Source organism: Charadrius vociferus, unplaced genomic scaffold (genome assembly GCF_000708025.1).
Source record: "Charadrius vociferus isolate BGI_N301 unplaced genomic scaffold, ASM70802v2 scaffold19, whole genome shotgun sequence".
Lineage (NCBI taxonomy): Eukaryota > Metazoa > Chordata > Aves > Charadriiformes > Charadriidae > Charadrius > Charadrius vociferus.
In genome coordinates, this window is record NW_009650173.1 from 522,284 (window position 1) to 545,995 (window position 23,712).

Sequence of the window (23,712 nt, forward strand, 5' to 3'; positions counted from 1 at the left end):
GGAGGGTAGGTTTCAAAAAGAGACAGCAATAATTTTTTACATACATTTTTAAAATACGAAGTCTAGTGAGTCTCTGGTACACACGATATACAATATATATACACTATATTTTTAATAGGGCAGCTAGCTGAGCATTATGGATGGAGTTTCAAACATAGGAGAAAGCCCTGTAATTGAACAGCTTTTCAGAATCACTCAGGAGAGTCTTCTGATTTCTGGAAATAATTCAAAAAAATCCTTTCTGCTGACACTTAGAAATTCTGGCCAATTGGTATGCACTAGCTCTTCTTTGCATTATCCCAGGCTAACCCACGCACAGCAACCTAGCTATGAACAGACTGCAGAGTTCTCGGCCCTGTTCATCACAAAGCCCTATATATTACCTGTGCGATGCTGAGACAGAATTTTCTGAAAGTGAAGTGCTAAATTAACGAGCACAGATAGCTGGAAGGTCTTTATAGAGTGTGAGCCCAAAGATGTGGATTGCATACCCATGGGCATGTATAAAGGTGTTCAGTGGTATAAGATCAGCTCAGAGAACATGACAGAATTGTCTGATGGAGGGAATGAAGAGGTGATGTGGTTTGCAACCATCTGTAATTAACTCAGCAGTCCCGTCAGCCGTGTACGGGGGCCTCCTTTGAGGAAAACAAATTGATATGCTTAGAAAGGAAGTCTAGAAGTACACTGCTATGTAAGAAGTGTGGACAAGCCAGAGACTGAAGGCAGGCAGTGAATAAAATCAAAACCGGGAACTCACCTCTACAAGATTTCCAACTACAAACCTAACTAAATTCAATAATAGACAGGACAAATCTCAACATCAAAGAGAAAATATGCACTAGGTATCAATACTGGCCTTATTCTTAGCTGCAAGCCTTGAGAATTAAAGTTTCCTCTCAAAGCTTTGTATTTCCTAGCCACAAATGCAACCACAAGCGTGACTCTAACTGTAATCAGATGTTAGCCACCACACTCTATCCAAACCAATGATAAATATCAGCCTTATTAATTCATGCCTGGATCCATCAGTTCCTTGGGCTTTTCAAAACCTCTTCCACAAACTCATATTCTAATGCTTGTTCTAGCCCTAATGTTGTAACTTTTTCCACCACAATCCCCACAATAAAGGAAGCAAAAAAAATCTGCCTTGACCAACGCCAGTCGTTGTCTTGTAAACCTTGAAAACAAAACAATAAAATGAACTCTTCAGATTTAATTTCTCCAACTCATATCCCAATCACAATTCTACAATTTACTTAGAATATCTGTAGAGAAATGACCCCTACAGAAAACAGAAAAACAAAAGAGCCACTGGCCAGTTAACTAATAATGCTGTTTCAAAATCTGAGGCCCGCAATAAAGGAACCATCCCTTTCCAAAATCTAGTGGCTTTGTGGCAACCAACAATTAACTTGGGTTTTAGACTACCAAGATTTAATCTTAATTACAACCCAAAATATAACAAGGTCACCTATCCCCAGGCTGAAAACCAGAAATAATTAGTCAATACTGCCCTTTGCTCCCTTTCAAACTTAGAGCTTTACAGCATATAGAGATAAACTAGACTACTGAAATTTTGAATTCGCAAAATTATCTCAAATGTCAAGCTGAAATCAGAGAGCCAGTCCCTACACTAAATCCATCAGCTTTTCGCCCACCAATATCACTTTCTCCTAACTCTAAGGGTACTGCAGAATTCAGAAAGAAATTTGGTTCCCAAACCTTTACTCTGCCACCAACCCTAACCCTAGCTATATGCCACAGCATAAACTAGACATGAATGATACAACTATTTTCCTAACTCTCACAGAACAGGAAATTTAGGATTCAGGAAATAAATATGGGTGGTGACACTGTAGATGGCTATATCCTAACCTGCACCCCTATTCAGACAACTTTTGTAATTAGTCAATATTTTTTTAAATTAATGATAATGCTATAGTAGCAATATCTCTATTTTCTGCAAAAAAATGAAGACGATGAATGGAAGCACTGAAGAGAATCAGCAAGCAGCTGATTTGCTTCGAAATATCACAACTTTCTCCATTGGAAGACACGCAAGTGAACAGGAAAGCAGACATGACGGAAGATTAGAGATACAAACAATTCTTTTACTAAAAAGATTGGCGCACTTTATCTTTTCATTTCATACAACTGTATTTATAAAACAGTAAGCTGTGTATTTCATCAAACACTCCCACTTTACCTGTACAGACAGGTTGCAATAGCTGTCCACTACTACTTTTGTGATGGTACAAATAATGATGAAGGCCTACTCCTCACATCTATCTTGGCTGATAAGGCTACGCTCATACTGCAGACAAAAGACTGCATCACGTGCATTATTATGCGGTACCTAAATATGCGTGTTCTGCTGACCAGTTGAGTTCAGTGTTTCTGTAACAAACTCTTCTGATTCTTTTTGGTTTGTATATTGCCAGCAATGAACCTTCAAAGGCTGATGAAAAAGTCTCAGCAGAATATAAAATCACAGGGTGCCTGTTCGCTGATTTTCGGTTTGACTGACCTGATGCAGAGTTAATCCTGTCTTCCTTTTTTATCTAACATCACTTCTACCTGCAATCAAAGATTTTTTAGCCAGAGGTACCTACAAGCAGAACCATTAGCTGCTATGCCTCCTTCTCTTCAGGAAACTCTGCTCCTGATTAGATCATGGCATCACTGAGGGCAATTCTACACAGTCTATGGGAGAGACTTCCTTGCACACTGGTGTGATTTTGGTAATGTTTGGCATTGAACTATTTTGGAAAGTAACAACACCCTAAACCTTTGTTGGAAGTGTTTTTCTTCTCTTTTTTGATTGTATGAAAAGAAAGCATGATAATTTCAATTGATCATCACAGGGGTCGTGGAACACTGTGGGGCATACAATCACTTTGTTTGCCAAAACAGAGCAGCTGCTCTATGGTACCCTCAAGGGTCTTCTCAGAGCCCTGCTGGCAAGCCACACAACCCGGATTTCTTTTTAAGAAGGAACGTCTCAACCCAAATCTTTCACTTGTATGATCTGCTCTTACTAGTTACATTTCCTAATTGGGACTTGCACACAAAAAGGCAAACTTAATTCACAGCAATCAATTTTTGTGAATATGACACTGGATAGAGAATGTGCAAAGGACGTCCTAGTTCTACTAGCTTATTATGGGCCCATATTAACTTGCTATGCTCGTCTTCATGTCATGCACACCTGCCCTCTCTTTTCAGATTGCCGGTTTTCTAGGGGCAGAATTGTCTCTGCTTTAATTAGCACAGTACAAGTCAAGTGTGATTTCAACATAGACAAGGGTAAGGGTACTACTGTCACACAAGTAATGATGATGATGATCTCAAAATACAGGCCTTTGAGGTTCTAAATTAAGATCTGGCTACAGTATCGAGAAGCTTGCAGTTGAAATACTGAGCCTATTTTGTTAATTTACCTGCTGCCACACACCTTCCAACTGACAGCTCCAACGTGTCTGAAAAATTATGCCTTGAGTATCTGAGTGGAATGCAAGCCATGAAACAAATGAAAAAAAAAAAAAATCAGGGATGCAGATAACATTCAGAACACCTCAGCAACCACTACAGCAGAGCAGCTGTCTAACAAACCAGTCTAACAAATTATTTAACTAGTGACTTCATGTTTACCTGATTCTTCTACTTAGAGTCAGGCACTGTCTTCATGAATTACTCCCACCATACAACTTTCTCCCCCACCTTTTTAGAATGGAGAATGCAGATAAGATCCTTACCACCCCATAGGCGACAGTATCTGAATACATTCTCATTTCTGGATACACGCTGACAAGATACCACCTAAAGGTCTTGCACTGGAGCTTTTTCCTCAAGGCCTTCCTCTCAGAAATATCACCAATATCAATTCCGGAGTCCTACACATAAAACAAAGGACGGAAAAAAGCAGAAAAGACATCAGTGATACACTTCTGTGTAAACTAATCATCCAGTCTCCCTCATTGCAAAGATGATTATGCTCTATGATAAATATCAGCGTTTGGTTGCGGAGTGAGTCTGTCACCCACACACACTCCACAAGTGCCCCAATTAAATATGATACAGGTCACCATGGCAGGGTCTCTTCCAAAGTCTGCTTTGGTCAATGGAACCACTCCTATTGACTGCGGTGGGGTTTAGATCTACCTTCCAATGAATATCACTGTTGTTCTCTAATTTCCTGGCACTTTCCAAATCCAAAAGTAATTGGCAGTAAGTAGGAAGTTGTCCTAGAAACAACCTTATTGCTGGCATCCCACTGTGGCCTAATCATTAGTATATGACACTTTCTGGCCATTTCTGAAGTCTGGGTTTACTGCTTCACTGCAAAGAGCAGAAGCTCTGCTCACCTTTCTGAAATATCACTTATTAAATTTCTCTTGTAATGTAAAAAGGGAAGTTGCTATTTTTGTTAAAAGCAATTGCACAATATTCTCTCCCCTAATTTTTATTCTCCTTTACATTTCTGGCTAACCTAATTTCTACTTATCATAAAAGCAGATCATAAAGCATGAATTTCATAAAGTCCCGGTATATAAAAATCAATAATTTATCACATTAAAATCACACAGCGGAAATTTTTAGAGAGGGATCTAAGTGCAAATCCATGGCTGCTATTTGACAGGAAGTAAAATGAGACATTTTGCTCCACACTGTGCTCTACCACTTCTGCCTCAGAACAAAACGCAGGATAAATAAATTTCCACAGGGAAATCCTATAATCTATCTACTTAAACAACAGCCTTTACTGGGCCATAAACACCCCAAACATTTTTTCAGCCAACAAGATATGATTTAAAAATAACATTGGAAGCACTGAATTTTCTTAGTTAACATCAAGAAGGTATCTTTACAAGTATCTAGGTTTCTGAGCTGCTGAAGCAACGACTGCTTCTTACATCCCAAAGCAATGAATTAATGTGAATCTGGAACAAGTATATTTTATCATGGAAGCATTTTCTAACTAAAGTAAAATTGACTTCCACATTAGCAAAGCATACTAAGAAGTAGGAAACTGGGGTCTGGTATAAACAGGCATAACTCAAGTTAATCCTTAAAAATGCTGACTCCCCTCAAGCCCTACATAATTCATAAAACTTTATGTGGAACTACTCCTTAAGCGATTATTTTTTCCTGACTTTTCTAGCAAGTGACTAGATAGAGGGACATGCTGTAGGGTGCTGTAAGACAATCAACTGATGCCACGGACAAATCCCGTTCACGCACCACTCCAGCTGCACTTGCACTGGCCAGTGTATGTGCCACTTGTGTGAAGGAAAAGGAGGATGCCAGCACACAGACATCCGACTTCCAGCACTAACAAGGCTTCCTGGGATCAGGTACTAAATTGGTCCAGTGTATCCCAACTCCTTTCCATGCAACCCTGCAGGCACGAATGCTTCTTTCCTCACAGTTTATTGCATAAGGTAAGAAAGAGCCTCTAGGGCGTCAGTGATCACATCCTCCCATGCAGCTGGAGAAGGAAAACAGCTCACAAGTAGCACTCTGACTTTATCACCAGCAACAACTCAGTGTGTTCTCCAAAGCTGAGAATATGATGCGAGGAAAAAAAGAAAAAAACAAACCCCAAAACATAGGGGAGGACACATGAGCACAGCTCTTGCTTCTGGGACTCGAAAAACCTTTCATTTGTGTTTTAACTGCTTTTTCTGAAACTATTTCTCTAAGTAGTTTGGATGCAGAAATCACCATGGTATCTGAGATCCCCATTTGAAGCCCTCAGTACTTCAGAGCCACCCGCAGAGATCCCAAGAGGGCAGTCACAGCACACTGCCAAATGGGTCTAACTCCTTTTTATTATTATTGGTTCTCAAAGATTAAAACCTTCGCAAACATCTGACTACGAGGCTTCTCAGAGATCTGGGAATTCTTCCATGGAAAAAAAACAGGTCCTGTGGTTAACATTTTGGAATAACATATTTCATGGAAAGTCCCGACTGTTAGAAGTGAATACGTTTCTATTACCGACACAGTCCATTTACCAGTGCGCTATTTCATCAGCTTCCAGATAGAGAATTACTCCTGTAGTTATCCACTTGTGTAACAGTATTTGGCTGTGCTATCTGGCTGTCCTCTCTGCATGTCTCTCCCAATGATGTCTGAACATTTTTTTGCCTAAGCTGAAGCGAGGTTTGATTTGAAAATTGTCCCTCTTCAGTATTTCGCATTTAATTTAATCTTGAGGTAAGCAAAGATGAAACAGAAATATTGCCATCCAGTCTGATATCTAAATTTGACCTAGTCCATCCCCAGCCTTTCTCATCCACCATCTCTTTGCCCCCTGCCTCCTGGGAGTCTGTATTACAAGTATCCCACAAGCTTCAAGTTATTTTTTAGGCTGCTCCTTTTCATCTCAATACTTTCTCTTTCTACTATGTTTCTATACCAGCCAGGCTGCATTGCTCCTGACCTTTTGATGTATAAAAGAGGACTCCCACTGATGATGAAGGTTTTCTTTATACTGACTGATTCAATTACAGTGCTTGGGAGTGTAATTTTGTACTGTATTTTCCTCTTTCCTTTAAAAGGCCTGAAGGTTTCCTTAAACATGTACTTGTTTTCCTACTGCTCTAGAATCAGTTCAGTACTCCCAAAGTTTAGCACGGGAAAGGAAAAGGCTTCAGAGCTCTTTCCATGATTCCTGGCACCAGGCGTCGCACAATGAACACAAAGATGCTTAGAATAGCTTCAAATTACAAAACTGATTTGGGATACTTAAGCACATGTCAAGCTGTCAGAACAAAACAGAGCCCCAAAACTCTTCTAAGTCCTTCCCACATGGCAAAAGATGGAAGCTGGGTGAACAACATTTGAACGTATCCAGCTGTAAGTCACAGACCCGATCTGACAGAAAAACCTTCTGATGGTCACAAAGGTGCCATACTGTCTCTGAACACCCTGTAGCAATTACTAGGTAACGAGCAGATTTGGGCTTTATAGACATGTTACAACTGTGAAAACTAAGCTGTTTCCCAGTATATTTTAAATAAGCATGTGGGCATGTGTGTGTTTATTTGGTTTTCTACAGCAGTGAGAAATACAAATGAAGGTTCTTTCTGCTACAGGCTCGTACATACACAGAGTAACAGATTTCTCCTTACAACAGAGGCATCTCATTACATTGCAGAAGAGACTGCCACTATTAAAAGCTGATTTAGTGCTTGCCATTTCCAGCTTTTAAGTCTGCACTACAGTTTGACAGCAGTAGCCTTTGTGAAGATGAAGAAAGAATATCATCTGCATTGCAATTTATTCAAGCAGTTCAGTGCAATGATTAGTACATTTGTGGCGCGAAAATGACTGGAGATTGAAGTAGTAAGAAAACTTGTTATTACTCTTCAAAACTGTGAACAGAATCAGTTTTGGCAATATAAGATCTACTGGGCAAACACCTTGATGCACTTTGTGACCTGAAGGAATCAGTTCAATCCATGCACTGCATTTATTCTTCCTTTGTTTAATAAAATTATATTTGTTTCCTTTGTTTAATAAATGAGTTTTTAAATTTATTATAACAGGTTTATTTTTTCTGATCCGTCAGCACAGTCAGGACTTGTAATAATAACAGCAACTTATCTTTGTATTCTTTATGAATTTTATTTCCAAATTGCATTCAAATCTCAACTTTGCACAACATAAGCACCACCACCATCATATCTGGATGAATGTTACGTAAATATGCGTATAATACTGTATAACCTACTTAGCAAAATGAATTTATAAATTCTGTGTTAGTGCTATGCTTGCAAGTCAAAAGACTGAAACTTGATCAATCAATGAAGATCAACCGATCTTCAGGAAAATAATTAACAATAAAAACCAGAAACTGAAGTTGAAATCAATCAGGTTAATCACAAATACAATTCATTTTAAATTGTTTTGATGTAAAGTAAGTAACCCTATCTTCCAGAAATGTCTTTATGCTTGTGTGTACTGCCACGTGATTACTCAAAACAGGGACACCTAAAGGGTAGCTTGCATTCTGTGAACACGGGACTACTTTCCAGAAAGGCCCTTTCCCTATACCAGACCACAAAGGACTTTTTTCTCAGTGCTTTCATGGTAATTATATAGCAACATGAAAACAGGACAATGACTTCCCCACTTTGCCAAAATTGCCTAGTTTTAACCACGAGAAATGAAGGAAACTATTGAAAGCAGCTGAATCAACATCAGCATTCATATATCTAGCTGGGGTTTGTTTTCTAACTGTTTTGCCTTATTAAACTAAAGGAGAAATACAGCATTTTATTTCTTGAACCAGAAATCGCACCACAACCAGTTTCTTTGAACAGTTGCAAAATCACTCAGAGAGATTTTACAGAGATTTTAGTAAAGAAAAAATAAATTACCCAAGTTCATTTATTAAGTCTAAAATACTTGCTTTTGCTGTCATGATGAGAACCACATACTGTAAGTCAAACCTCGAATTCAACTACAGCTGTGGTTTCCAGCCTCTAGGTGGAAACAACCTATTCTACGTGGATCCTGAATATTTTTCAGAATAGGTACAGTCACCTTTCTCAGAGCCCTATCACTCTTAACAGTGCATAGATTAAACACCATTGACTACAGAAGAACAACTGAAATCAGACACCAAACTGAACTCTCAGGTTAGCCATCCGACATTATCTTTCAATACAATGGACCAACCATTGCTCATCTGTGGAAGTCTGGACAAGCAGGCCAAAAGGGAGTTGCAGCTAGATTCCGCAATATGTCATGACATCCACCAGCCACCCTTACTCTGGTGTGAAATTACTCAAGAGTGATACACCCACACTTGAATTGATAGATGTTAACACCCCTTGCCCTTTGGCAGAACTCCCCTCACAAATCTAGCAAAATTATAGCTCTCTGTGATGGTAAATAAGAGACTGAAATTCAAAATAAGATGTGTAATGTAGCTTTGATGCTTCTTTTTTCCACATTTCTGCAGCTACTAATTAACATCTCCATGAAGAGTCATCAGTGAGGATGAAGAACTTGATAAGAAATTAATTTTTAAGGAACCTGAAGGCAAAGAAATTACTCTAGAATAAGACAAAACTATTTACATATTTTTATATATAAGCGTATCTTATGCCTATATGTAAGACAGACATACATACATGTATACAAATAACAAAATCCTAGAAGAAAAATCAAAATTCAGAGTAGAAACCAAACCCAAAAGGATCTAAAGCCAAAGCTTGCAAACCCTCGTCTTTGTGACTCACCTCCTGGGGTATGTTCCACGCCATATAGACATGGCTCTTAAATTCATCCATCCAGACTTCAGCCACCCTTAGTGCATTTCTCCGGACATGAGCAGTGAGATCTTCTGTGTATGGTTTATGTGCTCTTTCAATGTGGGCAATCCTGGAGCAAGGGAGAACCTCAACACTTCCTCCACATTGCCATACCTAGGAGGAAAAAAGACATTCTGCTAGTGAGAGCTCCCTACACCACTGCCGTCCTTCAGTAAATGCACTGAAATTATTTTATTTCTAAGCTTGTCATTGTTACAAAGGAGAATAACTACTCAAGACTTATTTGACTATACAGAGGGTTTCTTTAGACAGTTATGAGAGGAAAGAGTTATTACCTTGCCTTACCATGAATTATTACTGCTACTTAACCTTACTAGAGAATTATTACATTACCAGTAGCCTCTCATCACAATCTTCCTGGAACAATTTAGCTATTCTCAAGATTATTAATAAAAATATTTATAGGGCAACCAAAACAATAGCATCTGTGTTCAAGTTTTAATGCCTTGCAGACATTTCTCTCAGACTGTCCACAGTCCATCTCAATGCATACACGCGCTACTCAGAATCTTGAACTAGCCAGCCTTACATAAAAGGGAAACTAAGCCAATCAACTTTTTAAGATCACCAAAGTTTCAGGTTCTAGGAAGATTAGGAATATAAATCGAATTTACACTTTGCTTTAAACACAGCTCAGAAAGGATCAGTTTTATTTCTTGTGACAAGGAGTGACAAAGACTAAGACTGCCTAGCAAAAATGTTCTACGAACAATTTCAACATACACTATTCTTATGAATTATAATACGTTTAGAATGCAGGTTACTGTACCTGCTTAAATGTGTTTCAGTTTTGCCCACTACCGCAGCTGGAAAGGTCCATAATGTTAATCGTAAGTATTGCATTCATTTCTGTTTTTCTCTCTTTCTGCTTTCAATGAAAAAGAAAACCACTTTGGCAGCCTTAACAGTCAGCGAAGTACTTGAATTATTCTACATAGAAGCTCTTTTTCTGTGTATCCTGTATTATGTAAACTTCCTAACAAGATCAAGGCAGCCCATTCGTAATGGTTGAGTGGACACTGCTCAGGTGAAAACCCAGATGTACTCAAAATTTTAAAGCTGAACAAGTACCTCAATGTCCCAGAAGCAGGTGTACTCACTGAGAAGTGACATAGTTTGCCTTATGATACTGCTAGTAGAGATTCCTGAGGCTTGATAACCCGTACCAAGAGAGAAAAAAAGGAGAGCGAGGGTGCTCCTTCTTCATACAGCTCATCCAGAAGAGAGTATACTCTGGTCTCCCTCCTAGTGGTCAGGGATGTGGGTTGGCAGAACATCATGTTCTGGAGCTGATCTCAGACACCTCAGGTCTGTCCATCCTACAGGCATATGCTCTACTAAGGATGCACTTTGTTCAGTCATTCATTTTATATATTTAGACATCTGGCTTGAATACAGTATTTAGGCATTTGGCAGCTCCTGAGACCAGAAAATGTGGCATGGATTCAGAATGTTTACAAAGCCTTTTCTGAACTGGTGCCTAATTGCATTCAGCATATGCTGGGAGAAGAGATAGAGCCTTGGTTTTCAGAGCTCTCCGGAAGATGAGCTATCCCACAAACCTACTGTACAGTTGAGAAGGGAGCTGAAAAAGACTTCAGCATATCTCTGTGTCCAGAACTTGGAAAATGGTAAGAGTAAATAAACAGAACCATTACCAACATCAGGGCAAAACTGAGATGATCATAAATGTTTAAAAATAAATGGGCAATTGATGTGGCATAAGACTAAATAATCTGGAAACAACATTTGTGTTCTGTCTTTCTAAACATCATATAAAGCGGGAAATCCACTTTAACGATCTAATAAAAATAATAGTTTGTCAAACATTTAATTCTAAATGGTTCAGCTATATTTCCTAATAAAGATTAAATGTGAAGTATCATCAGGCTTTGTTCACACAATGCCTGCTTTTAGTCCAAGCCATTTCTCAGTACAGCATCGACATCCAGCTATAAATTGTTTCAGAGTTACGCACTGTACGCTGTTTAAATTAGTATCACAGAAGATATAGAGATGGTCATAACTTAGCCTGGGACAAGACAATTCACATACTGCATGTGCTGCCTACTCTGCCTAGCCTTTGCTCATTTTAACTAGGGATGGCCTTGATCCAAGTCCAACATGTGAACACCAAAACTTTTGTGGGATGTCAGAGTTAGGTCTGAATGCGATCTTGACAACAAGCTGAGCCAAAAATTCATGTCTACAATAAGCGGAATTTCCAAGTAAATTTCTGGGATCTGAAAATCTGAAGAGCAGACTTATTTATAATTTTAGTACTGATTCAATAATCAGTAAAATCTAATATAATGAAGTCATATGTGTTTTCAAAAAACATCCTGAGACGACAGTGTCTTTAATATAGTTTGTAAATAACAATTACCCACTACCTGAATAAACATCAATTAATCAAAGCTGGTGGCCACTCCTTTCTCTCAGACACTGTCAGTCTTTGTTCTAGTTCCAAAGACTAATTAATTACTCGGCAAGAACCATGGATTCACTTAAAAACTTAATGCTAAGAGGGACTTGTCAATACAGATGCTGACAGAACAGGCAGGTTGTATTAAAGAGCTTCCAAACAATATCCTATTATTTCTAAGCAAATATCTCCTGCAATCCCTGAAAACGTGATTAGCACACACCAAAACCAGACTAGAGATATATGGCTAGTAGTTTCCATATATCAAGACAAATAAAAGTCCTTTAATTAATGATTTTTTTAAAGAGGAAGACATATGAAACACATGATCTGAAGATGCGGGAATCGTAAGCTACAGTGTATGCAGAGTTTGCAGTTACAGCACTAAACAAGCAGCGCTACCCTGAGTCGTAGGCTACAAAGCCTTGCAGAGCACTCGCAGAGTGAAAGCAGATGCAATACTTTATAAGGGCAGAAAGCACAATCCTGACTTGCTCAGTTGGTCACATCCAGGACAAGCCATAGTACCTTTCTCTCCCGCAAGCATTCTTTGCCTGTGGGATTACAGTATGGTGAGAAAGCTCTTTTCTCCAAACATTTGCTTGCACTTAAGGAGAGGCCAGTTGCAAAGGAGGAAAATGTAGGCAGGCATTGAAGTGGGATTTTCAAACGGCATGAAATTCTCCTGGAATCTCAAGGGATTCTGGATTCCCAACTCCCCAAAACGTGCAAAATCTCCAGCCAAGGAACGAAGGGCTTTGCTAGTCATACTCTAAATATTAAACACTATGCTGAACAGGATATGTGAATACTAAACAATATAACATGATTAACTGACTGCTACAGAAAGTGTTAGGTTTTTTTCATTCTTCCCTGATTATATTTGAAATAAAGGAATTTCTTGCAGCTAGGTCAAAACCACCCATCCACTTTTTCTTCCTTTCCTTCTTAGACCAACTGTCTACTTGAATCTGACCACTCCTAGCTCCCCCCATCTCCTTTACTCATGTAAACAATTCCATGGTACTTCAACCATTGTGTTGGAGCCATTCTGGATGCTTGGATGGTTTTTCAAGATATCTTGAAAAGGCGTCAACCTCACATCAGAAGTGCACAGGAGAGACTCACTAATTACTCTGAACCAACATCTTTTGGTCAAAGACAATTTTTAGGTTGTTTTTTTTTTTAATTAATATTTTAATACTAAGAAATATATTTTCTTAAAGACTCAACTCAGAGGGAAGTTCAAAGCCTTTTAGAGTGGTTTGTTCTTCATCTAATAAAATTCCTGTAGACAAGAGATTGTCTTTAGAGTTAAGAAATAGGAACAGCAATTGAGGGGTCAATTCTTCGTGCCTTTGCATGCTTCCCCTGTGAATTTCACAGGTCTTTTTTTGCCGTCACTAGGAATCTTTATTCAGGCTTCATCCATAGTGGATAGCACCTTTCCAGTTCTCCAGCACTGTTATTTTATGTGATGGCTATAAATAAATACAAAGGTTTAAAATCAGTGAAGCTTTACCAAATTATCACCCATGAATTTAGTAGGAACTCTAAAGATAAAAGAGCTTCAAAGACTTCTTTTAACCACACGGAATGGTTTGAAATAAAATGTTATATCTCTAAGCATACTGTCACTGCAATCAGTAATACTTAATGACAAACCCACTCGTACAAATTGCAAGGAAGAAACTTGATGAATTACCTAAACTATGGTTAAAAGAAAATACAGCACCTTTTCCTGCTGCTCATGAAGTTGTTTTACCTACAGTACCAAGCGGTAGAAATTGCTAGCAATAGTCTCAATTTCCTGCCAAATCCCTAAACATATATATAGACTTGCCAAAAAAACCCATATGCTTCCATCATTGTGACACAATAAATAGCAATTCACGTTTCATTCTGCAAAAGCACCAATTGCAACACTGTACCAATGGGTCTCAGGCTTTGCCTTAAGGCAAAGACCTTGGAAAGTTTTCAAGTGTGAGGGACTGTGTATCTTTGGGAGTACGTAGCATGATTGCTGGAGCCCCAACAATGCAGAAAGTTTGCTTTTCTTTGGAAGAATTTCTTGAGGTTCTAGTCCTGCTGGTTCACTTTGCACAGTCTTTTAGAAAAAGAACACACCGACTGGAGTTTCTCTTCCAAAGAGCTCTCACAACCCACTTCAGTGTGTTTTCAATACTCCTTTCCAAGAGTACCTTAGAAAGGGCTCTTTATTCTTGAATTTCCTGAGGAGGTTCATATATTTGGTATAGGCCCAAGAAAGGCTTAGAGGGCTTCCTCCTCTTGAAGGGGTTCCTTCATCACTAGCAAAAGGTAGTAAAATTCCATTAAAAAATTCAAGGTGTAAAGGGATGGTAGCAGTGCCAAGGTGACTTCTACCACTTACAAAGCTGAAAGACTAAAGTCAGCGAAGCCTATGACCTAAAGTAAGCAAAGCAAGTGGGAGATGATAGGAACATTAAATGAATACAGCAAATCTATTTTGGGGAAAAAGAGGCGGGGGGGGGGGGGGAATCTCCCTGTTAAGTCTTACGTTGCCACGACTTACGTGAAGAATTTGTCCAAGCTCTAAGCACTTCTTACTGCTAATTTACTGAAGGTACATTAACATGTAAGCTATAATTATGGCTCTACATTAGTGTGAATTTATGTTCACCAAGGTTAAAGTAGCTCCAGAGAGCAAATAGAAAACCTGTTCTTCCCATTGGAAGAGCCAGGAAAGCAGAGAACACATAAAACTGCAGAGAGAACACAGGCGGTGGCACAACAGATCAGCTGCAACTTGCACTCTGTTAAAGGAGTAAAGGACCAAAGTATGGGCAGTCAGTGGGATAGCACAAGTGAGGCAGCTACAGAAGCAGTAACACACCAAATGGCTCCCTTAAGCATTTCGCAAAGGCATTAACCCCTAATACCATTGTGCTATCATCCCTCACTCATTCCCACCAAACCGATGGCAGCAGTGACAGCACTTGCACAGCCTTCAGTGTGCAGCAGAGACGGGTGACTCACACATTCTTAGCAATGTCTAAATCAATTTGGTCATAATTTTTTTTAGAGCAAATTCAATTCCTATCAAGAAAATCTGTTTCACTAGACAAAGGGTCTCCATTTCTATTTAGTTTTTTTAATATCCATATCCTTTAGCAAATCTTTTTCAATTGCATTTAAACATATTTGAATTTGCATATTTAATCAAAACAATTACCATTCTGAAGCTGATCCCTCTCTCGAATATTTAATTTATACTTCATTAGAAAATGATATAACACTTCTTCATTAAAAGTGTTTCTTTTTATCTCTTTAATCACTGAGTGTTCTTTTCATGTTGTGGAAGCTTAATCTAATAAAAAAAAAAAAAACTACATGATGCCAAGCAGTTTATTAGCATGTACTGCATTCATTACATTTACACAGATCGTGCAGTTTCTCCAAGAACTGATGTGACCTTGTTTGAAACCATCATTTCATTTGGACTGCAAACAAAACTTTTTAATAATTAAGTGATTTCTTGAAAGGCTGGAGTAATTTCTAGCTTCTATGAAGTCTGCAAATGACAAAATTTGAAGAACTCTTTAAAGATGCCCTGAAGATAAAAAAGTCAGCGTGAATTAATTACTATGGAAACAAGTAGTCACCAAATCTTTAAAATATATTTTGAGGAACAATTTAAGCAATATTTTTGAATCTTGTTAACCTTTGTCATTACTCTTAATCATTTACTGATAACCAGTAATGAGCTTGATGATCTACAGGCAAGTATGAATAAACTAGTTTTATTCAATACCACGATCTAAGTCTGTGATCATTTTGGGTCTGCATTTTTGTTTTGATATCTTTACAAGTGACTGCAGAAAGGACAGGGACAATTGTAAGATACAAAGATCGCTGAAATCAACATTCATGTTTCCAGTAGCAATCACCCTGAAAGTTTTTGGATTGTCATGTACATTTGGTTATCTGTCTCTGTAAACCTAGAAACTATACTCACTGGATGAAACATGTTAATCTTCATTTATGTCATATCTCCACTGAAGTCAGACAATCTTCACTAAATAATTGCAGTAGTGACAATAAATACTCATGGGTTTAGCCAGCTTTCTCCAAATTCAGCAAGAAAACATGCACAGCTTTGCTCATTTCATTGGTCTCAAACAGCTTCATCTCCTTGAAGAAGTCTGCCCAAACAGTAGAATTAAACGTAGAATCCTGGCCTGAGTCACATAAACTCCCTGCTTCTAGATGCTGAATGGGCTGGAAAAGAGAATCGTGCTGTCGGCATGTAGCCCTGCAGAGTGGGAAACTAGGGTGTAACTTAATTTCAAGAGGTGACTGCCTATAGCCCCAGCTCAGAACGGTACGCATAGAGGAATGAGAGACTGAAGAGAGTAATTTTTTTAAATTACTTCGTATATTTTACTGAAATCCTGTGAGGTTCTTGAAGACTATTCTACTTACCGTGATACAAGCCCGTCATACTTTCAGGTAAACTACCTTTCTATGTACAAGAACAGTTTTTTTCCGTAACGAAGCTGATGATCTTAACGTGAAACTGTAAGCAACCTATAAAAACACACCCCTGCAACCTAAAAGACTTTTTAAAATAAAATAAAAGGCTTTAACATAACTAGAGTTGCTCTCAAATTTTAAAATGTAAATTATCCCTTAAATTTTACTTTTGAAGTCGTTAATTGCCTTATAGGCCTCATTTTACATTAATTGTGCCTTTATAGAACACTCTCATTGAAAAAGTAATACATGAAAAGTTTCTTCCCATATTAAATCATCAGTAGTTTCCTTCCTCGTTTAGCTGATTGCTTTATTATGTACTTTTTAAATTGTTTTGTTCTGCAGGGATTAATTTTGCACATATCTTCATGAGCTCTGAAACTTTTACAATGTATTGTTAAACTACGTATGTTGTGTTGCTGGTTTACAATTGCAGGAATTACTCAATGCCTTGTGTTACTAGGAGATAACATGCTTCAAGGGTCACTGAAGGCATACGGCTTCATTCAGTTCTCTTTCAAATGTGTCTATCATTGCTAGGCACAGCAAATAACTGACACATAAATCACTACATTGCCAAGTTTAAGTCGCGAATAGGAAGTCAAAGAAATCACTTCTCATCTTAAAAGGCAAAAAAGCAGCAAACTGAATAACCAGATCGCCACTGGTTTACTATTCATGGAGCAACTTAGTGCACTCCCCATCTTTTATGTTTTTACCAGTCTCTCCCTTACCACAGTTGTACTTAGCTTGATCAGTCTTGTTAATCTTGCACTAACCCTAAAGACTTGATCAGTGCCAGAACACCAAGGTTAGAATAGAATAGAATAGAAAATTTTCAGTCAGAAGGGACTTAGAATGATCATCAACTGCTTTCATCCCATTAATCATTCCCCAATGTTCCAATCTATCTAGAACCCTCTGCAAGGCATCTTGTCCCTCAAGAGAGCCACCAGCATCTCCCAGTTTGGTATCATCAGCAAACTTGCTAATGGTGCATTCAACTCCTGCATCCAGATAGTTGATAAATATATTGAACAGAACTGGCCCTAGAATTGAACCCTGAGGAACACCACTGGTGACTGGTCCCCAGCCAGATGTAGGCCCATTCACTACAACCCTTTGAGCTCTGCCCTTCAGCCAGTTCTTCACCCACTGCACCATGAGCCTGCTCAACCTACAGTTGGACAACTTGTCCACAAGGATGCTGAGAGTGACAGCGTTACTAAAATCCAGAAAAACTACATCCACCACCTTCCCTTTATCTTCCAGGCAGGTGACCTTAAACAGGACTTTCCCTTTGTGAACCCATGTTGACTGTGCCTGACGATTGCATTCTTCTTTAAATGCCTTTCAGTAGTACCCAGTATAATATTCTCCATATTTTTTCCACAAATTGAGGTTAGACTAACAGTTTGCAGTTCCCTGGGTCTTTCCTCCTTACCTTCTTGTAAACTGGAATAACATTGGCTAGCTTCTAGTCAGCAGGGACTCCCATTAAACAGATATACAGGTTATTTGGAGACAAGGCATACATGATCAAGATGGGTCCTGCCATAACATCCACTACATCTTTCAGTACTCTGGGATGAATCCCATCAGGGCCCATGGAGTTGTGAACATTCAGCTGATACAGCTGGTCCCTTACAATTTCAGTGTTCACAAATGGAGTCACTGTTCCCACACTTCTGGTCCTCTGACTCAGGGGACCAGGCAGCCCAAGGTCTATCAGTATTATTAAAGACTGAGGCAAAAAAAGCACTGAATGTTTCTGCTTTTTCTTCATCCCTATTAGTCAGATGACCATCTTCAACAAGTATCTTTCCAATGTTTTCTTTAGGCCTCCTCTTGTTATTGACATACTTAAAAAAACCCCTTCTTATTATCTGACACAACACTGGCCAGTTTCAACTACGAGCTTTGGCCTTTCATGTCTTTTCCCTGCATATACAAACCACAGCTCTGTAATCTTCTTGTGAAGCCTTACCTTGCTTCCAGAGATCATACAATTTTTTTTTCCTCTTGAGCTCCATGAGGAGTGCCCTGTTCAGCCGAGCTGGTCTTCTGCCCCGCTTGCTTGATTTATGACACAAGGTGCTGTGACACATGTAAAGGTATCTGGCTTTTGTAGCTTTGACCCAAACATGCTGGATCCATCCTGGTGAACCCATCCCAGTCATCTGCTCAGTTCTGTTACACCACAACCATCCTTTGCTCTTCCACACTGGCTTCCTCTAATCTTTGTTAGATTAGTAAATCAGTCTTGCAGTACTAAAAACTCTCCATGAAATTCATTTCTAGGGAGATCTCACCTCAGTATCACATTAAAAAAATATGGAATCTTCACAGACTAGGCCGTGAAGAATTGTAATATCAGAAGCTACAATGGCATTGCCACCATGCTGTCACTTAAACTGCAGAAAGATATTAAACATAAGGCTATCTTATAATAATGCACATATTAATTTTCATCTCACCTGAGTCCACTAATTTGTAAGTGCATATTGACTTAAACTGTTTTACTTCTTTCCATACCACTATAAACAATTTTCTCTCATAAAACATCAAGATGTCTATATTAGTGCCCAGTTGGCAACTCGCAACCACACAGGCACAACCAGTGAAAAAACATCTGTGACAAATCTCCAAATGCCTCATCCTCCTTACTTGTAGGGAATAATGATGCCACGTGTTAGCTGACGCTGTATCAATCATTTGCTTTCCTGTGGGAGCAGCTAATAAAATGTTCTCTCCCCAGAAAGAGCAAAAACACAAAAATGATTCCCTGGTAATGTTGTCTGTATGTATAATTGCACACGCTGTAGCTGCAGGTTACCTGCTGAGGCATTCACGGGCAAAACGGGGGGAAAAAAAACAATTGTTCCACTGTAGGTTTCACACAAAACCAGAACAAGCCACAGAAAGCCAGTTTCTGTTGTTGTCATGACTGACAGCCGTTTGGAGGCATCACAATTTACTTATTTCATTCTCAATAGAGGCTGTTTTAGTTTTTTTCTGTTGGAATTGCGACCCTGTAAATAGAGAATATTATTCTGTGTCATCTTGGAATTCAGGTTGTTAACACAGAGAGGTACTTTCCAAAACAAAATTAACCTTAGCAATAGTTCTGGCCGCACTGGTTGCACAGGGTGCTAGGCATGCACTTACGCCATACTTACACTGCCAAGGAATTATTTTTATCTTGGTGAAAGTGGGGGCTATGAAAAGCATTGGCTACCTCTTGTAAGAAGTAACATTTGGTCAACCTCTATAAATTTTTCTTGCAGAGTTCAGTGTAGAAACAATTTCTTCTGAATTCACAAAATGAATAAAAATAAAATAGATATCTATTTAAAGCTTTAATGTAAAGTTAAAGAGAAATCACTATCTTAAAAAGCAGTATTTAAATATTTCTAAAAGTAGCAACCAAGAATATTCTTATTCTTGTATGTCTCAGCCCTTCCTTTCACACATCATCAATCTAATGCTGTTGAACAGCACCTGTGATCATACACTAAGGATTTTTTCTGACTTTGAGTATTTGGGTATTTGAGTAACACCAAGTACAGCAAACCATTCCCTAGTGGGAAGAGCTGTGGCCTGCTTATTAAAATCAAGTTAACAACATGCCATGAAAGGAGACCCGGCAGCAAGGACAAAAAAAGGCACCATGCACACATGACACATCCCACTGCTGACTCTCCATGCAAACAGTTCCACAATACAGCAGCTCAGTGAAAAATCCCCTCCCTTTTTTTACTCCCTCACAGCCACCACTACCTCTTGCCACACCGGCCTCTCAATTTTCCTAACACAACAGTTTGTGAGGCAGCATGGTAAATCACAAACTGAGTAACATTAAAATTAACCCTGCAGTTGAAAAAAATGTTAGAACATAAAGGTTTACTTCTGAACTGAAGGTGTTCCGAGACACTGGGTATGGGGCAGCCATTCAGACAACAATGCTGGCCGAGCCAAAGCACTGGTGCACCGCAAGTCAGAACAAGAGGATGGCAGGGAGAAGAAGGAGAAAACCAGTGTAGCTGTTTAAGTCTCTGTGTTGTGAAACTACACCCTAGAGCTTGTATGCTGTGCAAAGGCTTTCCTTAATAAAAACAGACACCTGTTTACATGTAATATATTCATAATTTCATATAATTAATGGCCTGTATTAGAAACACTGACAGGTAAAATTGCTTGAAATTTCTAGGGAAAAAAAAGAGGAAAAATTCCAAAATGTTTTCAGATAAATATGGAGATTTGGGGGCAAATGTAAACATTTGCACTTGCTTGTGATTATCAAAAAGAACACTCTTGCAAGGTCATATTATAAGAAAGAGATCTCAGGTGAGTAACAGTTGGGATACACAAACACTTTGGATTGGAAATGACTCGACATGTAAGCCAGCAATAGGCTTCTACGCACCATATGAAAAGAAAATACAAGACAGACAGTTAGAGCCAAAAGCACCTTAAAAAAAAAAACCACCCCCCAAATAAACCCACCCTAAAACAAACAAAAAAAAATATGGAAGTCACCTCTGGAATTTGAGAAAAAATAGACCAGGGAGAAGCATGACAGACTTCACATCTGCTTGCTCTGCAACAGGGGGACCCTATCATATGGACAACACCCCAAAGAACACCGGGACTATTTTCTGGTCAAATAACTCATTTCTGCATCTCTGTTCATAAACTACATTACTCTAGTTCTCCACCTACAGCAAAAGCATCAGCTTCACCTAAGTTCGATAAACAAACTGCCAGACTAACAGGAAACGAAGCAGACATATTTATTATAATGTTATTTTATTGCAAATACGACTAATTTCACTATGGCAAAATACTGTATAAAAGTAGTGTGCCATACTCAGTCTGAAATATAAATACAATTTTCCTCCTGGGTCAGCTGATTTAGTGGGAGCAAGATCCATTCCTTTTCCCTTAAAGAGCTATTACCTTCTAACAAAATCTCCTCTTACCCATTTAACAGGGCCATTATATCCCTGTGAACACAAATTCAACTGCAAGCACAAAGTCTTTGTGACATACATAATTACTCTAAGTCAAAGGCTGGGCTTACATACCCTTGACTCTGATGATGACTTAGTCTGTGACCTGAGGCAAATCACTGAATATTTGTTCAGGCATCCCTAAAAGTGTTACAAACAACTTCGTGGTAACAGATATTTGGAAGCTTTATCAAAGACGTAGGCTGCTTTAAAAGACAAAATGGTTGCTACAGGCTTCCTCTTGGTAGAAAATCTTCCGCTGACTTCAGTAGGAATTGGAATAGGCCTTTAAGAAGCCTACTGAAAATTAGACTTGAACTATTTAATGCAGGACCTAATTGAATGCATCTAATTGATTGCAGAGAATTTGTAGGGTCTTCCGTAACTACAAGTAGTGCTTGTACAAGCACAACCGAGAAGCAGAGCCCAAGTAACGGTGAGAAACGCCAGCCTTACACTCACATTTTGTTTCCGCTATAACGCAGATACCAACACAGTTCCTGTTTGGTCTCTTGGATAAGCAATGTGATTCCAGTTTGCCCTCCAAATGCAATCTGGCCCCTTAAAAGCACACTTCAATTGGGAATGATAGAACATAAACCAAAAAGAAGCATTACTCATCCTAACATGATGCCCTAATGATTCTGGGGCACAGCAAATGAATCCTTAAAATACCTGATAAAGTGACCAAGCTGCTGAAAAAGAATGCTGTCAAGTCTTGCATCAACCAGCCTGCCTTTATTTTCTTCTGGGGCAAATAAATAGCTTTGCAAGAAAATACTCGCTTGATGAGAAAATACAGCATTGTTTCTAAGATTCAAGATGCATTCATATTTTGAACTCATCTGTCAGCTTCTAGCTCAAGGCAACAGAACTCTATTAATATTTATTTAATAATATATGTTTAATATTTTACAAATGTTATTACAAAGCCACAGACAAGGGTAAAAATCTTAGAGGTTAAAATAATACACCAAATTAAGAGACAAATAGAGCTAAGTAGAGAAACTTATTCATCAGAGTCAAGAGACTAATCCTCCAATTAAAGACCTGTTTTCTGTAACTTGTTACCGTTTACCAACAACGGATGCTTCAGATACAGTTTCCAATAGTTAGGGATTTTCTTGCACTCATGTAACACAAATTACTACATATTTGTGCAGATGATGCGGTGACAAAAATACCTCTTGGGAGAGGATACTGGGATAAGTCTCCATTTCGTCAGGGTCTAATTCCTGTCCCTGCACAGAGAATATCCCATCAGTTCAGCTGAAAACAAACCATTTCAAGATTTTAGAAGACACAGTAATGGTTTCTCCTTTATAATGAAAAGAAATCCTAAATAGATAGACTTCGCTTTTCAGAAGCATCTCAGCTGGGAGATGAAATCTTATTTCGCATCACTGAAGATGCAGCTGCTAACAAAGGAAATGGAGAATAAGGCTTTGACTCTGTGCATAGGCACAGAGGTAGTGGTTTACCCAGTCCTGTCACCACATGATGCTGCAGCTGGTGTGCATAGGAGTTTGGCTCTCAATAGTATTACATCCTCTGGAAGAAAATTAGTAATATAAGGACACGGGACCATGCTCTACTTAGCGTGTTTAAGATAAACAGGTAGGTCAAATGATCCCAACTCTTGATGCTCTTTCCGTAGTTGAAAGTAACCTCCCCTATTCCTGTAGATGCTTGCTCTTACATGCTTATACATAAAATTTCCCAGTGAAAGAATTGGCTTCCAGTATGTAAACACTGCAAAGAACGGGAACAGGCTGTGTGAACTTTGCTTAGAAACTCAAGCCACAGAAAAAAAATAAAAAAGGGAAATTTCATTAGATATTAACTCCATCATATCAGAGAATGTGATACACAGCATCCTACTTCTTGGCTAGCCCGGATACCAGGTCAGTTTGGGCACAGTGTCTGCTTCTCCACCCCTACAGAATACTAGATAAAGCTAGATACTTCTTAAAAAAGAAAATGGCAATGAAAGATGAAACACAGTGAGCAATCTGTAGTCATCGACCGGAGAGCATTTAAAATGGAAACATTACTTATTGCACTGATACTGTAATTATAATATAGTTTTTGTAGAACAATTACTGTCTTTATTAAGTGATTCATCGTAGGCCTCGCAGTTGAAAGCAACACAAGTAATCTAGAGATGACTATTTGGTGCTGCAGAAATGAAAATGTAGTTCAGCAGCAGAGACAGACCATCTGGCCTGAAATCACCTCCTGAACAGTTTTCCATGCAGCCCTATCTAAAGGAAATGAAAGGCAGCCCCTGGGAGCTACACCTCTAGGGACAAGCGCTTAGGAGGGACCTGAATGACACGGCTGCCCACCATAATATGAGAGCACATTTGAAGCAGCCACCTGTATTTTGCCAAGACACAGCGTATGGTTC

At 38.8% G+C, this 23,712-nt stretch overlaps 1 protein-coding gene across 1 annotated transcript in view; it reads right to left on the minus strand.

Annotated features, from left to right (window-relative positions):
• Positions 1-23,712, minus strand: part of GALNT18 (polypeptide N-acetylgalactosaminyltransferase 18) — a 240,562-nt gene that overhangs the window by 47,498 nt on the left and 169,352 nt on the right. Inside the window, exons 10-11 of the mRNA XM_009892647.1 lie at positions 9,258-9,443; positions 3,759-3,896 (exon numbers count right to left, since the gene is read on the minus strand). Coding sequence (XP_009890949.1) covers positions 3,759-3,896; positions 9,258-9,443 — 324 coding nt within the window. The remainder of the gene's footprint in view (positions 1-3,758; positions 3,897-9,257; positions 9,444-23,712) is intronic.